The sequence below is a fragment of the Papilio xuthus genome, unplaced genomic scaffold, assembly GCF_000836235.2.
Source record: "Papilio xuthus unplaced genomic scaffold, Pxut_1.1 DF826938.1, whole genome shotgun sequence".
Classification (NCBI taxonomy): Eukaryota; Metazoa; Arthropoda; class Insecta; order Lepidoptera; family Papilionidae; genus Papilio; species Papilio xuthus.
In genome coordinates, this window is record NW_013531711.1 from 1940066 (window position 1) to 1957689 (window position 17624).

General features: G+C 33.4%; 1 protein-coding gene across 3 annotated transcripts; it reads left to right on the top strand.

Annotated features, from left to right (window-relative positions):
• The first annotated feature begins 49 nt into the window (after positions 1-49).
• Positions 50-17426, top strand: LOC106121677 (transcriptional regulator ATRX homolog). Of its 3 annotated transcripts, none has more exons than XM_013317424.1 (29): positions 50-251; positions 4361-4443; positions 5769-5974; positions 6262-6371; positions 6484-6530; positions 6604-6804; positions 6973-7078; positions 7155-7247; positions 7514-7654; positions 7839-7955; positions 8244-8410; positions 8730-8893; positions 9107-9244; positions 9432-9607; positions 9904-10025; positions 10320-10443; positions 10530-10601; positions 10691-10826; positions 11107-11284; positions 11537-11649; positions 11982-12090; positions 12227-12398; positions 12537-12749; positions 13029-13188; positions 13364-13494; positions 14073-14157; positions 14301-14440; positions 14730-14906; positions 15176-17425. In XM_013317424.1, exons 2-28 carry the CDS (start codon positions 4361-4363, stop codon positions 14904-14906), a joined length of 3681 nt encoding a protein of 1226 aa, XP_013172878.1. In that variant the 5' UTR covers positions 50-251; the 3' UTR covers positions 15176-17425. The 3 variants fall into 3 exon arrangements, with proteins under 3 accessions (XP_013172878.1, XP_013172876.1, XP_013172877.1); XM_013317422.1 differs by lacking the exon at positions 50-251 and adding an exon at positions 722-3961 and having other exon boundaries at positions 15176-17426; XM_013317423.1 differs by lacking the exon at positions 50-251 and adding an exon at positions 722-3961 and having other exon boundaries at positions 14742-14906; positions 15176-17426.
• Positions 17427-17624: the final 198 nt, after the last annotated feature.

Here is a 17624-nt window from a genome sequence, read left to right on the forward strand (position 1 = left end):
TTTCTCTTTTCTGATACAAGCTTTAGGTACTGTGATCTCCTCTATAGCAGTCTATGGTACTTTTTCACGACTGTTTTGGATAGTTTACCTACCTTGCTTAATTTGCCGATTTTTCGGTCTAACAATATAAAATGAATTTACTTTAATGTTTAAGTTCCACAATAGATTACAATGATGTTCCACAATAACAATTAAGATCAGTTTTTAAGACCAAACCCAGTAAAACCACACATCAGCCATTTACATGAAAGGCAAGTACAAAAAAATTGATACTTTGATATTTTTTATTTTCTTATAGTGTACCGTTGTGCTTGTCACAAATTGTAATAACATCTGTATAAAATGCTTTGACCTATGTATTGGCTTATATTCCTAAAATTAAAGAAATTTGCATGAACTATCGCATAATAATACAAAGTGTATGTATGTATATACGTACTATTGCCGCTATTTTGTTATATAGTTACTTTGACTATGTATGTAGTGATTTTGTATTACGCGACCAAATTGAAAAGGTTTTCAAAACAGACGTTTCTCCTCACGCAGACGTTCGTGATTATTGAGTAGGAAAGTCGAATTTCGTAGATGGCTCCTAATTCCTTTACAATAAAAACGCGAGATTAAACCAAAAATATGTAAAAACATTTATTTTTTCATTAACAGATTTTAATTTTAATTTATTAAAAAAAAATATGCAGTCACTGAAAATGGAACAAACGTTTATATTCTGTGGTTTTTCACTTCATTTTTGCGCCAAGGAATGATTTTCATGAACAATGTTCTTATTCTGGATAGTTTTTAACGATTTGTCCGTCTTTGTGTTTGTTTATTAAACATTAACTTAATCCAGTGTTGAATAATAAAAAAGATTTGTGATGAACGTGCCTCGTACATGTAATATATTTATACGCTAAATGAAAATTCAAGTAATTTTGAAATGGCGGACGCGCTACCTGTCTGTGATGTATTATGTGAGGCGACGGAATATTTATCCAAACTTGGTTCCAATTTAAAGTTTCGCACTGATAATTTGAGAGAGAAGAAAATAAGAAAGAATTTGTTAAAAAATACACACGCTGTTCAGAAAGCCGCCAGTAAAGTATTATCGATTTGTGAGTTATCAAAAAAGTCTCTCGAAAATGTGGAAACCACTGTTAATCATCTTTTATCACAAATTGCTGCTTCGCAAAGTGCCGGCACTAAAGTGTCTCGCAGTTTAAGTGACTCAAAGGAGCCTTTTGAATATTTTGTATATGCATCAAAACAACTCAAAATTAAAAATAAGATTTCACTTGCTCATTATACCTCTGTTAAAGTTGTAGTTAAAGCTATGCCTTCTTCTATGTTAAAAAAGTTCCCAGTGCACATTGACTGCAAATTATTTCGACAAAATAAAAAAAGAATTAACAGGAAAAAACTTACTGAAGATGCAAATAATACAAAAAGTGATAATGGTAGTAAAAGTGTGAGTGAAAAGATATCAAAAAGTAATGATACAGATAGCTTATCAGTAAAACCTAGTAATGTTTATGATGAAAATATTCCTGAGGGAGACTTGAAACATAAACCTGAATCTGATGTTGATGATAACAAGAATACAAAAGCCACAAATAAAACTTCAACTTCAAGTGATCAAATAGACAATTTGGATAAATCAAGTCCAAAATCCACTAACAATGTTTCCGAAAATGTTGAGACAAGCACAGACATGTGTGAGGAAAAACAATGTAGTGATATTATTAATAAAGAAAGTGTTAATTCTGTCGATGAGAATAAAAAAACTAAAACTGAAAGGAAGAAGAGAAAATATTCAAGAATCATAAGTGACAGTTCTGATAATGAAGATGAGGAAGACAATAAAAAACTTGAAAAAAACATCAGTAATATGAAGATAAATGACACTTCAACAATATGTTTGGACAGTTCTTTAGAGGTGTCTTGTATTAATAATGAATCTACAAAAGAAAAAAATGCTGATGTTAAAAATTCAGATACCGCAGCAAATGGGAAACTTAGTACAGATAATTCTTCTGAATCTGCAGAAAGTACAAAAAAAGTTTTTCTTAAATGTATTAATATAAACAAGTTGCTAAAACCTCCAAAGGAAGATGACTGTATTATAATAAATGACGATGAGGAGGATGACATTGTTTTAAAAGATTTAAAAAAAAGAAAAAATGAATGTAAAATCAAAAATAAACCTAAGAGAAAATTTGTCAGCAACCAAGATTTAGCTGATAAAAGATACAAGGAACAAAAAGAGAAAGTGAAGTCATTTAAACCTAAAGAATTTTCTATAAATTTACAAAGATTACCGAAGTTTTCTTTAGAATTTTTGGAAACTTATAAACTAAGAAAAATAACAAAAGGCAAGTCTATTATTTTTGCTATAGAAAGTTGTTCAGAAAAAACAATAGAGGAATGTAATAGTGAAGAAAGAACCAATGTTCAGTTATCAGAGTTAGGCAAAAGTAAAAACTCAACTGGTCATTCTGACTGTGATATTACTGAGAATAATGAATATGATAAAGATTTGCTAGAAGTGACTGAAAATGTGAAGAAAGCTTTACTGGATGATAGTGATTCAGATACAAATAATTTTTTGGAGAACACTTTTGGTCCTGATAAGGAATTTAGCAACAATGAAGATAACTCAGTCTCACAAACAAAAGAGACAATAGAAAGTTTAGATAAACAACAGATAGTTTCAGAAAAAATAGCAGAAAACAATAGTGAAACCAATAATGATAATCAAGCCCAATGTGATGAAAATTTAGGACCTTCTAAATCACCATCACAACAGAGTCCTACAGAAGATTTTTTTGAATCCAACAAAGACTTACCTCAAAATAATAAAGACCTAGAATTTGTGAAATCATCTTTATTGAACAATTCTTCAGATGAAGATACAGGCAATATGAATGCAATAGAAAACTCTGACAATCCATTATCTGATAATATCTTAAATAATTCTCCAACCTCTAAAAAAAACATGGATAATCAAGACAAAAATTCATCATTGGAGTCCTGTGAAATGCCAGAGCAAGTGAAATCACCTTTGTCCAATAAATCAAATTGCTCAAACAATAAAAAATGTGTATCACCAGTTGACCAAGAAATTATAAAATCATCATTACTAAATGATTCCTCAAATGATTCATCTACATCTCAAAAAAGAGATAGAAATAATGAAGATGCATCACCACATAATGATGTAGGCAGGATAAAATCATTGTTGCTTGATGATTCCTCATGTGCTTCATCAACTTCACATAAATCGGAGGGTAGTCATGGAAAAAATAAATCACCACATCCCAGTGATGATCATGATAACATAAAATCGTCATTACTTGATGATTCATTACATAGTGATCCTACAACTTCTCAAAAGCAAAGTAGTCATAAAGAAGATAATATTGATGTAGAGCAAATAAAATCATCACTATTAAAGGATTCTGATGATTCATCAAGTTCACAGAAAATAAAAAAAGACAATGAAAGGAGCCCGAAACAACTTGATAAAGAACAGGAACTAATAAAATCATCATTACTTAATGATTGTTCAGATTGTTCTCCGTTGAAATCCCAAAAAGACAAAGACAGTGAAAAGGAGACCCCACCAAAATTAAGAAAACGTATCATGGAAAATATGCGCGCTAAAAAAATGTTGTTAACATATTCATCAAGTTCAGATACAGAGGATGAGCAATTGAGAAATGCTTTAAAAGAAATAAAAGATTCCTTACTTAAAGAGATATCAGACGATAAAAGTAAACATAGAACTGAACATCATTCTGAATCAAGTTCTGATAAAGATATGAATCTATCATTAAGAAAGAGAAATAGGAAAAGAAAAAAGAAGAATTTGGATACAGAAGATAAAACAAAATCTCGAAAGAAAATAAAGATAAAACCAAGCAATAGTAGCGATGACGAAAACTCTAACTCGTCGTTTCGCAAGGTTCGCTTTAAGTAATAATACTATATATTGTAATTAGCAAAACAATTAATCTATAAAAATTAGACATAAGTTACTTTATTCGTAATTCCAAGTGTTTAAACACATTTATAACACTTTTATTGTTATATATAATATATATAATCTTTAAAAGAGAATAAGACAAATGAAAATATGTAGTGCATTAAAACTAAATATTAGATGGTACGACCAGACCATACATGTAATGAAAAATTGTTAATTTTTTGATTTCCGAATCTGTATCATTACAGAAAATTGAATTGCATTTGTGACCGATATTTCTGATTTTCACTTCTTCCATTTATTCATATCATTCCATTAAGAATTAAAAATCTAGATATAATTGTGGGCTTATTAAAAATTAAAAATACCTACTTGCAGATGGGCGGTACTAGAACTAAACTGGGCAGTAGCAGCAGTCAATATTCAGACGGTCAAGATATAAATGACAAAGTCGTTGATAGGTAAATATTTATTTATTTATAGGGAGATTGAATATTTGTTTGAAAATAACTGTGAAATGACATAAAAAATGTCATTTCAACTGTAAAGCCCAATTAACTGCCCATTTACAATAATATAAAAAGTTTTGACTTTTGTAAAAACATTTAGATTGTAATGATATAGCCTATTTGCTTTATTCTCTCATAGTTTATTTTATATTAATTCTAAATGGAAGAGTTTTTTTAGTTTGTAGGAAAATTTCGAAATTTATTACAATACTTAAGTGGTAAGGAGCACCAGATATATGTTTTTTTGTTGTTAATTAAAAATATTAAAATAAAAGCTAAGCTAAGTATAGCTTGTCCCTTATAAAACATGTTTTCTTTCATATGTTTGAATGCAAATGCGTGCAACAATAGAAAAGATATAATAATTTAAAATTGATGTAAAAGTCTTCAAATGCATTGGTCATAGGAGCTAATATAACTAAAGTAGTTTGAAAGCATTGACCTAAACAATTTTTTTTTCAACTATTTGACTTATTAGTGGTATAAGATACTTTTATACAAGTTTTTTTGTAGTTTACTTTTTTCTCTATTGCTTACTACCATAGCATAAAATTTGATTTTTAGCGCTATTTTTCTCATAATTATGTAAAATGCAACTTTAAATAGACATATGACTTTAATAAACTTGAATAAATTGAATCAAGGTGTTTTATTTTATTCCACAATTGGTCTATTATTCATAGTTAATTTGTAATTGGACAGTTAAAGGGGTTTTTACTAATATTACTTTTTACTATCCTAATTTCCTTTTGTCTTTATATTTGCATGGCTCTTAGTTTGTTACTAAAATTTCAGACTCTCTAGAAAGAAACACTAGAGTTAGTAGTTTGGTTTCACAGCAAATAATCATGTTTTTATTTTGTGAAAGGTGAGTGAGTAGTACTTGATAATTTGCTACAATTTTGGTACTATTTTTCATTTTTTGTAAGTTCGTATTCTTGCCCAGCTATCTTTAGACTCGGAAATTGGTTAATTTTTATAATTACCTAATTTTAGTCCTGTTTTCCTACCCAATTTTTTTTATAAGAGGGATGCAAAGAGGTGGATTTCGTAGCGGCCCTTAGCAATACGCATAGAAACTGAGAAATCTGAATAAGAACCCAGTAAGTCCCCTACTCCGTCTATAAAATGTAGGCAAGGCACGCACAACGTCACTTCGCTATTTAGGCGAATTTAAGTGTCCATATGCTGTTTGCCACATTTTACTATTAAAACAAAAATTCTCCATTAGAAACCACATGATATGAAAGATATTCCTAAAGGCGTTTGTATTCCAGACTGACGAATCTGAAGAGTTTGCATAAGTCGCGACGTCGGAGTTCGTCTGAGGAGAGCGCGGGGAGCGGGAAGCCCAGTAGTACGGACAAGGACGAGATGCCGAAAGTGCCCCGCATCGCCACCGAGAGCCTCCTTAAGGCGGAGTCCAGCTCGGACGCTACCTCTTTAGCTGGCAGCGAGGAAGTCTTAGAGGAGGAGGTCGAAGGTATGGTAATAGAAATAATTTATAGCAATTATAGGTATCATAGTATCATCAGGCTTTTTCTCTTTCTGTAGGTTTTCCCAAATGCCTTCCACAGTATGCGGACGTCCGCTTTTCATATATACTTCATGAAATCGTGTTAGTATCATCAAAACAGTGTTATGTCACCTCATATTTTGATATTCCTAAAACTATTTAGTGTACTCAGTGTAGTTTCGCTAATTCGGCGAATTCAGTTGGCTTGTTTAAAAATTGTAAATGAATAAAAAAATAATTTAACATTTTTACAGAACTGCCAGCAGTAACAATGTCTGCCCTCAATGGTGATGGAGTGCATCTCGCTAAAGCTGACTTATTGGAAGACAGTGATTCGTCTAGCTCGCATAATAAATCACAAGAGGTATTTATTCCTTTTATATCATTGAAAATACAGTGGTTGTTCCATATAGCAATATTTGAAAAAAATTATTTGATTTTAGAATTTTTTAAGGTTTTGTTGAATTTTTTTCCAGGATGAAAAGAATTTAGAAGCCATTGATGATCAAACTGAAGATGAAAAGTAAGCAATTTTTTGATGTTTTCAAAATTTAAATATTTTTCCAACCTTATTAAAATTTTCCTTTAAATTTAAGACTGAAGTCAAGACGTCGAAAAGCGCTAGCGATTTCGTCTGACTCTGAGGCGGGGTCGTCGCGCCGTCGAGACCGGGACCGCGGCCGCGACAAGCTGAGTGACTTCGAGGATTCAGAGGACGACGGCTCCGAGCCACAAGGAAAGAAGAAAAGGAAGAAGAAACCAGCTGATAGCGATGATAATTCCTCTGTAGAAAGCGGGTGAGTGGTACAAGCACCCATGAACATAGACTAATTAAGGGGGTCAGGTACACGGGGTCCAAATCACTGGAGATTAATTTACAGGGTCCCTTATTTTTATTTGAAATGTAAAGATATCTTTACATGTTATTTACATGGTACATATTTAAAATAACATTAAAAATACAGGAAGAAGAAACGACGCCGCATTAAAAATGTAGATGACACCGACGATTCTGATTCAGACACTGAAAATGAGGGTAGAAATAAACATGGCAGAAAGAATATACGTAAGGTAAAAAATCACGTTTCCACACTTAAAAAAAATGATTTCATAGTAATTTGAGATGTTAATAATATAATTTCTATAGGTAATGGGTAAAAATCAACTAGAGGAGGCAACTAAAAAGGCAGCGCGCGAAGAGAAAGAAAGAATTGCTCGAATTGCTGAACGTCAAAAGCTGGTGAGTGCATTTTTATTATGAAAAGTTCATTAATAAAATATATTTTTTTATTACTACTAACGAAAAATTTGTACTGAAACATATTATTGTCTGTATGTTTCAATAGAAAAAAGAATGACAAAATGTTTTTTCTTACAACCATTTCAAGAATAGGAACCCACAGTCTGAAAAATTGCATAAAAAAGAATGTTAATCCCTTGCATGGTTGTAATTTCACCAGCACAATTGTAACATTTTATTCAAATGTATGTTTTATATTATTTCAGTACAATAATATGGAATTTGATGAGTCCGGCAAACCTGATGAAGTAAAATTAGAGAAGGTCGTGCTTGACTTCGATCCTGAAACAAAGGAGCCGCTGATTGAAGTTGACAGAGGACTTGTTAAGAAATTAAAACCACATCAGGTAAAACAAAATATATTAATAATTATTATACTAATAAATACCCATATTAATAACTGATACTCATAGTTTATTAGACACTCAGGAACGAAATCAACACTAAGCAGCAGTGACTGCCAGTTTATCACAAAACCTATATTTGTTGTGTATTTTTCACAGCTTATTAAAAATCTTGTTTTATTTTTAGGCAAATGGCATCAAATTCATGTGGGATGCTTGCTTTGAAAGTGTGAAACGGATCAAAAAGAACAAGGGCTCAGGATGTATTTTAGCTCATTGTATGGGTCTAGGAAAGACATTACAGGTATGTATAATAAACTCCCAACAATATTATATAAGTACAACTTTAGAATTAAGAATTACCAAATTATCAGAAATAATGTGACCTTATTTGTGGTAATTAATATATTTTATGCCGTGAATTCAAAAATATTTCTAGTAAAAATCTCATGTTAATAAAACACATAGGTATTCGTTTAAAAGTAAAAAAAAAAAAGTTTAGATTTCCACAACGAAAAACTATTTAGGTACTGAGGTTTCTTAACTAATAAACGTCCCTCCAGTTAATCTTTTAATTATTTCTTGTTTCCAGGTTGTGTCTCTAACACATACTCTGCTCACCCACAACGATTTAACCGGCGTGAACCGCGTGTTGGTCGTGTGTCCGCTCTCGACTGTACTTAACTGGGTCAATGAGTTTCGAATGTGGCTGAAACACGCTGAAAGAGAGAGTGAAGTTGATGTTTATGAGCTTTCTAGGTAAGAGATTTAATTTCTGAGATATAATTATAGAAAATAATGTCCTATCGCGGCTAGTTGCTTAGTAGAAATAACAAATTACATTAATATAGTAGTAACAGATGTTCTTTCAAATATCTTGGTAGCCCATGGTCGTTGGTGTGATGCGCAGCCACTGATAGCAAATATCTGAGCCGCCAAGATATTTGAAAAGACTTATACCCCATCCTATATCACGAAATGTGACTATTTTCTTTGCCGCATACAACAAGATAGATAGTGCTAATCGACTTAACTGGACGTTTCAATAATGATTTTTTTATTTGTTGTGTATTTGTAGGCACAAGCAGAATTCTGAGCGCGCGTACCAGCTGCAGCAGTGGTACGAGAGTGGCGGCGTGTGCGTACTCGGCTACGAGATGTTCCGCAACCTCTCAGCTGACAACTCCAAGAAGTTCAAGAAGAAGATGCTCAAGACATTCCAGGAAAGCCTCGTTGACCCTGGTATGATTGATAACATAAAATAATATTTTATTCATCTGTAAAAATTTTCAAACAACTAAAACCCAAATCTTAATACTTTTAAACTAAATGAGATTGAGTGATGTTCATATAAGGTATAAGACATAAAACGGACATTGTCTTGTGTATGTTTTTATTTACAAAACATATTTTAAAGTAATGAAGTTTTTAATAGTAATTTTATCTGCACGGTAGGTCCTGACATGGTGGTATGTGATGAGGGTCACCTGCTAAAGAACGAGAAGACGAGCCTGTCACAGTCCATTAACAGAGTGAAGACGCTGCGCCGTATTGTCCTCACAGGCACGCCGCTTCAAAACAACCTTAAAGAATGTAAGATTTAACAAGTATTGAATATTAAATTAGTTATTATTTTCCTTTTTCCGATTGGTATCTTACTAATATAAAAGCAAAAGTTTGGATATATGGATTTGTCTAGAAGAACACTTAGGCTACTTACTAAGTTTTTACGTGTGGCGTAGTGGGCGACAGCTAATTAACTATATAATTCTGTTTGCAGATTATTGCATGGTACAATTCGTGAAGCCGAATCTCCTGGGCAAGTACAACGAGTACTTGAACCGCTTCGTGAACCCCATCACGAATGGACAGTACACCGACTCCACGGAGCACGACATACGCATCATGAAACGACGCTCCCATGTCCTGCATAAGATGCTAGATGGCGCTGTACAGGTAAATACGAACACTGAAACATGATAACGAAGGACCAAATTAGTCGTGAATTTAACTTTATCTTAGATGTAATCATATATGCCAATTGGCTGGAAAGTAGCGCAGTTGTTTCGAATTTGGAATAATTGTCAACTACGTCTGTTCATAATCTCACTAGATCTGTTTCTGAATGTAAATTCATGGAAATTGTCGAATTGCTGCTAAAATTTATTTGTTATATCAAAGAAAGCAAATCTGTTAATATTTACAATCAAGACAAGGTGCTTGTAAACAATGTAAAATTTCAATAATTCCAGAGGCGAGACTACGGGGTGCTGGCGCCCTTCCTGCCTCCGAAGCACGAGTATGTGCTATTCATTACGCTGTCCGAAGTGCAGATCAAATTATATCAGCATTATCTTGATAACTACTCCAGAAGGTAAATACATTTATGTTATGTAATGTAAACTCAAAGTCGAATTAATGTTTGTAAGAAAATTTTTCATTAAGAATAACCTAAAAATATCATTGTCTTATTTAGATTTTTACGAAACAAAACTTCCTTTCCAAATTGCCTCAGAATCCTACTAAAGTTTAATCAAAATGTGTTTAGTAGTTTTTAAAGGTATTGAGCAAAACTAATATTTTTATTTATATGGACTTTAAAATGCAATAAATCTATTTGGTATTGATTTATTATATAAAAGTAACAGGTTATTAAAATTTACTCCAGGCCATTACCAGGAAAGTCATCAGGATTCCTCTTCCCGGACTTCCAGTCCTTGCAAAGGATATGGACACACCCCTTGGTGCTCAAATATAATTCAGAGAGATATGAAATCATGCAGCAGAAAAAGGTATCATTTTCAAAAATAAAAAAGGTTTTCTTTTATATATAAATGTGAGGATGACAAAATTTTATTAATTATAAATCAACTTTCAGAGGGAGAGGGAAGAAGAGGAAGACTCCGAAGGATCTCTTGCTGATTTCATTGATGATGAGTCCACACCTGATGTGAGTTTTATTTATATTTCTATAAAATTATGGTTATAATTAAACATGTAACAATATTAAAATCTTGATAATGGTTATTATTTGTATAGGAAAGTTCAACGGCAGAATCTTCAGAGGAATATTCAGATGGGAGTGATGACAGCCATAAGAAGAATAAAAAGAAGAAAGCCGCTAAGAAAGGGAAAAGTAAAGTGACTACGCGACGTGGCACCAGAGCTAATCCAAGTAATTTATTTTTATAATTTTTGTTCTCATATCATTAATTTGATCTACGACTTGTTTTGTAAGATAGCTAAGTTACAATATGGAAGTGAATCTGCCCGAATAAGTCTTAAGTTTTTAGTATAGATCCATCTCTGGTTTAGTTTTATAACTAGTCATATAGTTTATAACTAAACAAAAGAATGAAAAAATGATTCCCATAAGGGGCTGGTTTTGTTTTTGATATTCATATAATAAATAGTTCATTGGCTTAAGTGTTTATTAAAATGTATCTGGTGAACAGCGGAACAACTAGAAGAAGACGAGAAGTCAGTGGAGATGCTGGAAGAGAAGAATGAGAACCCAACGGAGTGGTGGGTGAAGCTGGTGTCGGATGACGAGCTGGAGGATATGCGCAACTCTCACAAGCTGGTCTTACTCTTTGATATACTACGCCAGTGCGAGGCCATCGGGGACAAGTTGTAAGTTAACTAAACATAATCTATTCTAAATATAAAGATTTTAAATAATTTAAACATTTGCCAGAGGAATGCAATATTTACCGTGGGTTTCTGACACCAAAATCATCCGTTTAAAACATATTGTTATCAGGCATGATGATATGTTTTATACAGAGATTTTGGTGTCAGAAACCAACATTTAATCCATCATAATGTCTCAGAGATTTTTATCATTTTTTTTGTTTTTAAATAATAAAAAAATATTGTTCATAGGTTGGTATTCTCACAGTCTTTATATTCATTGGACTTGATCGAGCACTTCTTAGCGAAAGTCGATGAGGCAACACAAGAGGGACGCATTGATGAGAAACTTGGCGGCCATGTGGGTAAGATGATTATTTTCATATCATTGTTATATTCCGATGCGTAGTTTGCCACATATCTCTCTTCCTTTCCTATTATAAATACATCTCCATAACGGCTTTATGGATTTAGCTGCAATTAGGAATAGATGTTGAATAATATATGGAAGAACACATAGGCTACTTATCTAGTTTTTTTTTAATTCCGCGCGAACGAAGTCGCGGTTTAAGGGTAGTCTACGTTATAGCAAACTTGATTAATGCAACACAAATCTAGACTATTGATAACTGTTGTCTAGATAGCTGATGAATAACAGCTGATTCTTTTAAATAATATTGTTACGTTTGATGTACAGGTTCGTGGTCACCAGGCATAGATTACTTCAGACTGGATGGATCTATATCCTGCGAGAACAGATCCATATGGTGCAAGAACTTCAACAGGGAAGACAACCCTAGGGCTAGGTGAGTTTAATTATTGACTCTGGGGGGGAAAGTGGTATGTTAAATTTTGCACCTTTAAACAAATTTAACTTTATTAACCACGCTAATAAACATGCTTTAATACTCACATAGTTAAAAACCTAAATATATTTTCCAGATTGTTTCTAATATCGACGCGCGCGGGCGGGCTGGGTATCAATCTGGTGGCGGCGAACCGTGTCGTCATATTCGATGTGTCGTGGAACCCCTCGCATGACGTGCAGAGCATCTTCCGCGTCTACCGCTTCGGACAGAAGAAACCATGCTATGTATACAGGTTTCTAGCTATGGTAAGTTCACACAGATTATTAAAAAAAAGACTTTTCGTCTTGGATTTGATATCTCACTGAAGTCTATATCTATATATCTATAATAAAAAAAATAATTATGATTAAAAAAAAAATGTTATTACATTTACGTTACTCTAGGGTACGATGGAAGAAAAGATCTACGAGCGTCAAGTGACGAAGCAGGCGATATCGAAGCGTGTTATCGACGAGCAGCAGATAGATCGGCATTACGCGGAGAACGACCTCGCCGAGCTGTACAAGTTCCTGCCGCGCCCGCCCGCGCCGCGCCCCCTGCCGCCTCTGCCTAAAGATAGGCTCTTTGCCGAACTACTGCGCGAGCATGACGCACAGGTAACATACTAACAAACAAACATAACTACAGTTTTAAAGCCCAAAACTTGCCTTTTTTGCTCACTATAAATGTCGGCATGATCAAGTCCGGCAGTAGCATACAAAAGAGAAAAGTACTCTGGATACAAACAATTAAAACATTAGTAAAATTTATATATTCGCGGAAATAAAAATCCTAATTGAGTAGTCTATGGGTTCTTCTTAAACTATGTTCTACATCTATGCCAAATCGCAGATAGATCTTGGCTAGATATGATTGTAAAATGTATATATTTTCAGATATACAAATACCACGAGCACGACTCGCTGCTAGAGAACAAGGAGGAGGAGACGCTGAGCGAGGAGGAACGTAAGGCCGCTTGGGAGGACTTTGAGAATGAGAAGAATCGCCCTCCGCCTGCGCCCTTCCCTGCCGCCTGGCCTATGCCCAATGGAATGAGTAAGTACCGTCTGTATTTATTTTTTTAGCTGCTAAATGATAGTTGCGAGCTTCGCAGTTCCCTTCCCCGCGTATTTTGTGCAAATTGACGAAATATAATACCAATTACTATCACACTGACCACAAAGAGATATATATATTTCAGACATCCTATTTAATTTCTGTATGTTTCCAGTGCCCGGCTTACTGGCGCAGCAACAGCAACAGCTGGCATACGCGGCGCTGGACGCCATGCTGCGCAAAGACAATGTCAGCGAGAGCCGGATACAAGAATTGTTGCCGCTCATATATAATACTAACCCCGGGGTAAGTTTATTCAGCAGTGTAAAGGTTAAAGCAAGATTAATACCACACAAAACCTTTTTTAACTTTAGTAAAAAGTATTAAAATATTTTTTATAAAACAAACATTTATTTGTTCAGATGTTCGGTGGATATGATTATGGCGTAAGTTACAGTCGATATTTGTGCTGTCCCTTGACACATTCAGTGCCACAGGCTTGCTATGTTCACTTTCTGAAAGTCGTGGCAGTGAACGTGTTAATCCTTTTTGCTAAACGCCATCGTATCTGTATGCATGTCTTGCTAGAGTGACCAAATAGTATGGTCAAATGGTATTTCTTTTCAAATATTTTTTACTTTATATTTTTGTATGAGTAAATATTTATCACTACGTAGTTGTAGTTATATGTTATTTATTTTGTTGTAACAAACGTTTTTGCAATCTGAAATGAAAAGCCCGTTGGCAAAAATATGTAACCAAAATTATGTTGTCAGACTTAATTTGTGATGTAGTTATTTTCATTTGCTGAATGTGGAATGTTTTTTTATTTCTGTAATTTATCGTATGTGCTCAAGATTAATATTTTATCTGGTATATTACAGTTAATGCAGAAAATGAGTGAACTATACAAGTACGCTCCACCCGGCATGATGAATTCAGGAATGATGAACCCCGTTATGAATCCTGGTGAGTGAAAATTATGATGTATTTTTTGTACACAGTACATACATTGTACACATTACACACCCGCACACTTTACACACTTGTACATGATGGACACCTGTGTATGTACTATGTAATTATTATATTGATATTTGTTTATGCCGCAGGTGGTGGTGCGGGTGGCGCGGGCGCAGCGGGTGCGGGTGCTCTGGGCGGCTCCAGCGGGCTGCAGTACGAGCCGCCGTGGCTCCGTCAACAGAAGCAGCAGCAGATGCGCCTGCAGCAAATGGTGCAGCAGCAACAGGGCGTGAGTTAACAATATAATATCTAAGTGGAATTGTAATTGACTTTTAAAATGATTTCTTTGCCTTGGAAGATCATATTATATTTGCTGTTTTAGTGTAAGACATACTTTAAGCGGCGTGTTGTGATAATAGTAATGTTTTATCTTGTAATATATGCGTTTCTATCATACGATACGATATCGTGGCGGCCAAAGTCGTCTGTGTTCTACACAGCGACTAGCGCGAAGTAAAAGCCGCCTAGATATCTGAAAACTATTGTATCAATATCATGTATCCTATATGTGTATGTAGATGGGCGCTAAGTACTACGCTGGAGGTCTCGGCAGTCGTGACCCGGTGGCGATGGCGCTGCAGCAGCAACGAGCGCGTGAGATCATGCTGGGTGAGCGCGGCAGACCGCGTGGCCGTCCGCCGCTCGCGAGGCCACCGCCTACCACCGACGTTGTCAACCTCGCAGACTCCGACTAGGTCAGTACTCTGATTAGTGCGTTTTGAATAAAAATTTATATAAACTGAACCACATCGTTAAGAATTATAAAATAAAAATTAAAAAACTTATTAGAACAGGTATTATTTAAATATTACTTCAAAAGTTTTTGGAAAAGGCAATTTTTTTGTTGAAATCTGTACTTTTCAAGGTTTAGACAAAATAACATAACAAATTTTTTACTGTCAAATTTATTAACAAAATTTTCAAATCCTAGCGTCTATGATTTACATTTTCCTTTTATTTTCAGATGATCAGTGTATAGTGGACATGTACAGTGTGTGATAGGGTGGTGGTGTGGAGTGGAGTAGCTCACAGCAAGTGGGCAGAGGACTCTAACAGTGAAATGCAAGTGTTGACATGCCCAGGCTTACGCTAAAACTACACATATCAAGAATCTCTTGGGTAAATTTTCCCATTGGGTCGTTTGAATCCATTGATTCAATCGACTCAATGAGAGAAAAATTCCATTAGGCCGTTTGGCATAATGGTAAACACCCAATCTCTTTAACTGAATTTCCGCTGACAAAACAACCAAAAAAAGATTTTTTCATTTCTATAATACTCTTTGAAAAGATAGAACAATATGTTTTTATTTAAATTTCTCTGCAATGAAAATTCTGAGCATTACTATGAGTTTTGACTGCAACGACATCTATTGACACTTATTGTCATCTCTCATATTCTTTTTGAAAGAACAGAGATAACAATAAGTAACATACGATTATCACATCAGTAGAAATGTACAGTAAGGCGGACAGTTCGTTTTTACATTGCGCAAATAAACAATATATTATGCTTTTGTTTATTTCATCAGAGAATGATAATAAACAGGAGTCACAAGAACTTGTGTTATTTACATTAATTGTTCCTTTGAAAATGTTATGGTGAAAAAAAAATATTTAAACCCTATATGGAATGGTGTAATTTTATTGTGTTATGCGCAGTGGAACCAGAACTTAATCTTATAGTAATCTATGCTTAATAAAGTTAAAATTTAAAAGAAATTACAATAGTTCTGATACTTAAAAATTTTACTTGTAATCTTGTAAGTTTTAACTATATTTAGCAAGCATTCACTAAATGATATAGTGGTTTATATAATAAAAACTTCCAACTATAATAAAAAAGCCACATATCATAAGAATCTCCATAGTATAAATTACATTTTTAGCTTACACAGCGAAAGCCTAAGGCATGCTTAACAATTGGTAAAAAATTATACTTTTAAGATTGCACTTGTATAATATCAAAATTCATAACGGCACTTTGAATCTCAGATGTAGATTAACTTTCATGGCGATGAGAAAAAAAAACTATGATGGTCCTTTTAATGAGCTTAACACTTTCACAGTCATTGACACCAAAATCTGCCATCACTATAGTGTGATCAGTACAGTCTATGCCCCCAATGTGGGTTCACTGACAGAATTGTCAACATGCAGTGCCTCCACAGTAGGCACACGGTCGCAAACGAATACTTGGTAATGTAATCTTATATTTAATCTTTACTACATATAAGATTTAACTACATTCAGACCATAAGTAGCCAAAGTAGTACAAACTGTGAAAGTGTTAGTGGGATGTTTTTAACTATATCTTTCAGTACAGGAACTTAGTAGTAAGCTATGTACGTGAGTAGTTTAAGTGTTCAACATCTAACACTTGACTGGACTTAACACTTTCAATGCCACTAGGATTATTTGTGTGGCATTGAATATGTTAACTAAATTTTTTGCACAGATTTACAACTGAATTGTATCATTAGTTGAAAATACATTTTTCATTTCACTAAATGTAAACATTTCGATATTAGATAAAGAAATCTATGTATTAAGAATATATTGTTTACAATTAATTTCTTATAAAAATCATAAATATTTGTTGATTTATTAGTTAACAATGACTGTAATCCTGTTATTTAAGTTGGCGATAAAGGTACAATTTGAACATTCATTATATATTAGTTACGTAATAAAAAACTTAATCTAAATAGAGATTTTCCGTTCAAATGTACTGGGTTACTATAAGTGTTTCTTCTATGTTTTTTAAATGACATAAAAATGGTAGAAAGTGGCCGCCATTACGTAATTTAATGTATTAAAGAATTCAAATACGAATGATTAGTAATGCATTTTTGAGTTATTTAACATTTAACTCTATTGGGCCCATGAACACTTTAGTTTCTCAGTGAATTTTAGCAAATATCAATGACAAAAAATTTGATAATATTTATCAGATAGTAGACAATCTTGTAATTTTCATATTAAAACAAAAAGAAATAGCATAAATCCATAGAAATAGTTGTAATGGCCTATTTGTTTTGGTATATTTCACCACAAATTCAGATTTTTATCTTTGACATATTCTTTATTCAGATGATCCACAAGAAAAAAAAACATGACAATTTCGTATAATCTATATTTTGTTATATTTTTTTTCTGTTACAATTTTTGCCTCATTCATATATTGCAATATTGTTTAATAAAACTACAATTATAAAAATTATATAGTGATTTAAAGATTTTATATATAAAAAATATTATTCAAAAAATGTGTAAAAACACATTCTATTATTTATTTGATTAAACATTATTGAATTTTTTATATCACATTTTATATGTTTGCACAAATTTCACACAACAGTCTTCTTCCTGCGATTTTCTTTTACAAAATGTTATGATTAAGGAGTATAAATT

Coding starts and splice junctions, on each gene's coding strand:
- LOC106121677 (XM_013317422.1), top strand. CDS start 938: ATGGCGGACGCGCTACCTGTCTGTGATGTATTATGTGAGGCGACGGAA. Junction 7,956..8,243: donor GTCTAGGAAAGACATTACAG/GTATGTATAATA, acceptor TCTTGTTTCCAG/GTTGTGTCTCTAACACATAC. Junction 9,608..9,903: donor TGCTAGATGGCGCTGTACAG/GTAAATACGAAC, acceptor CAATAATTCCAG/AGGCGAGACTACGGGGTGCT.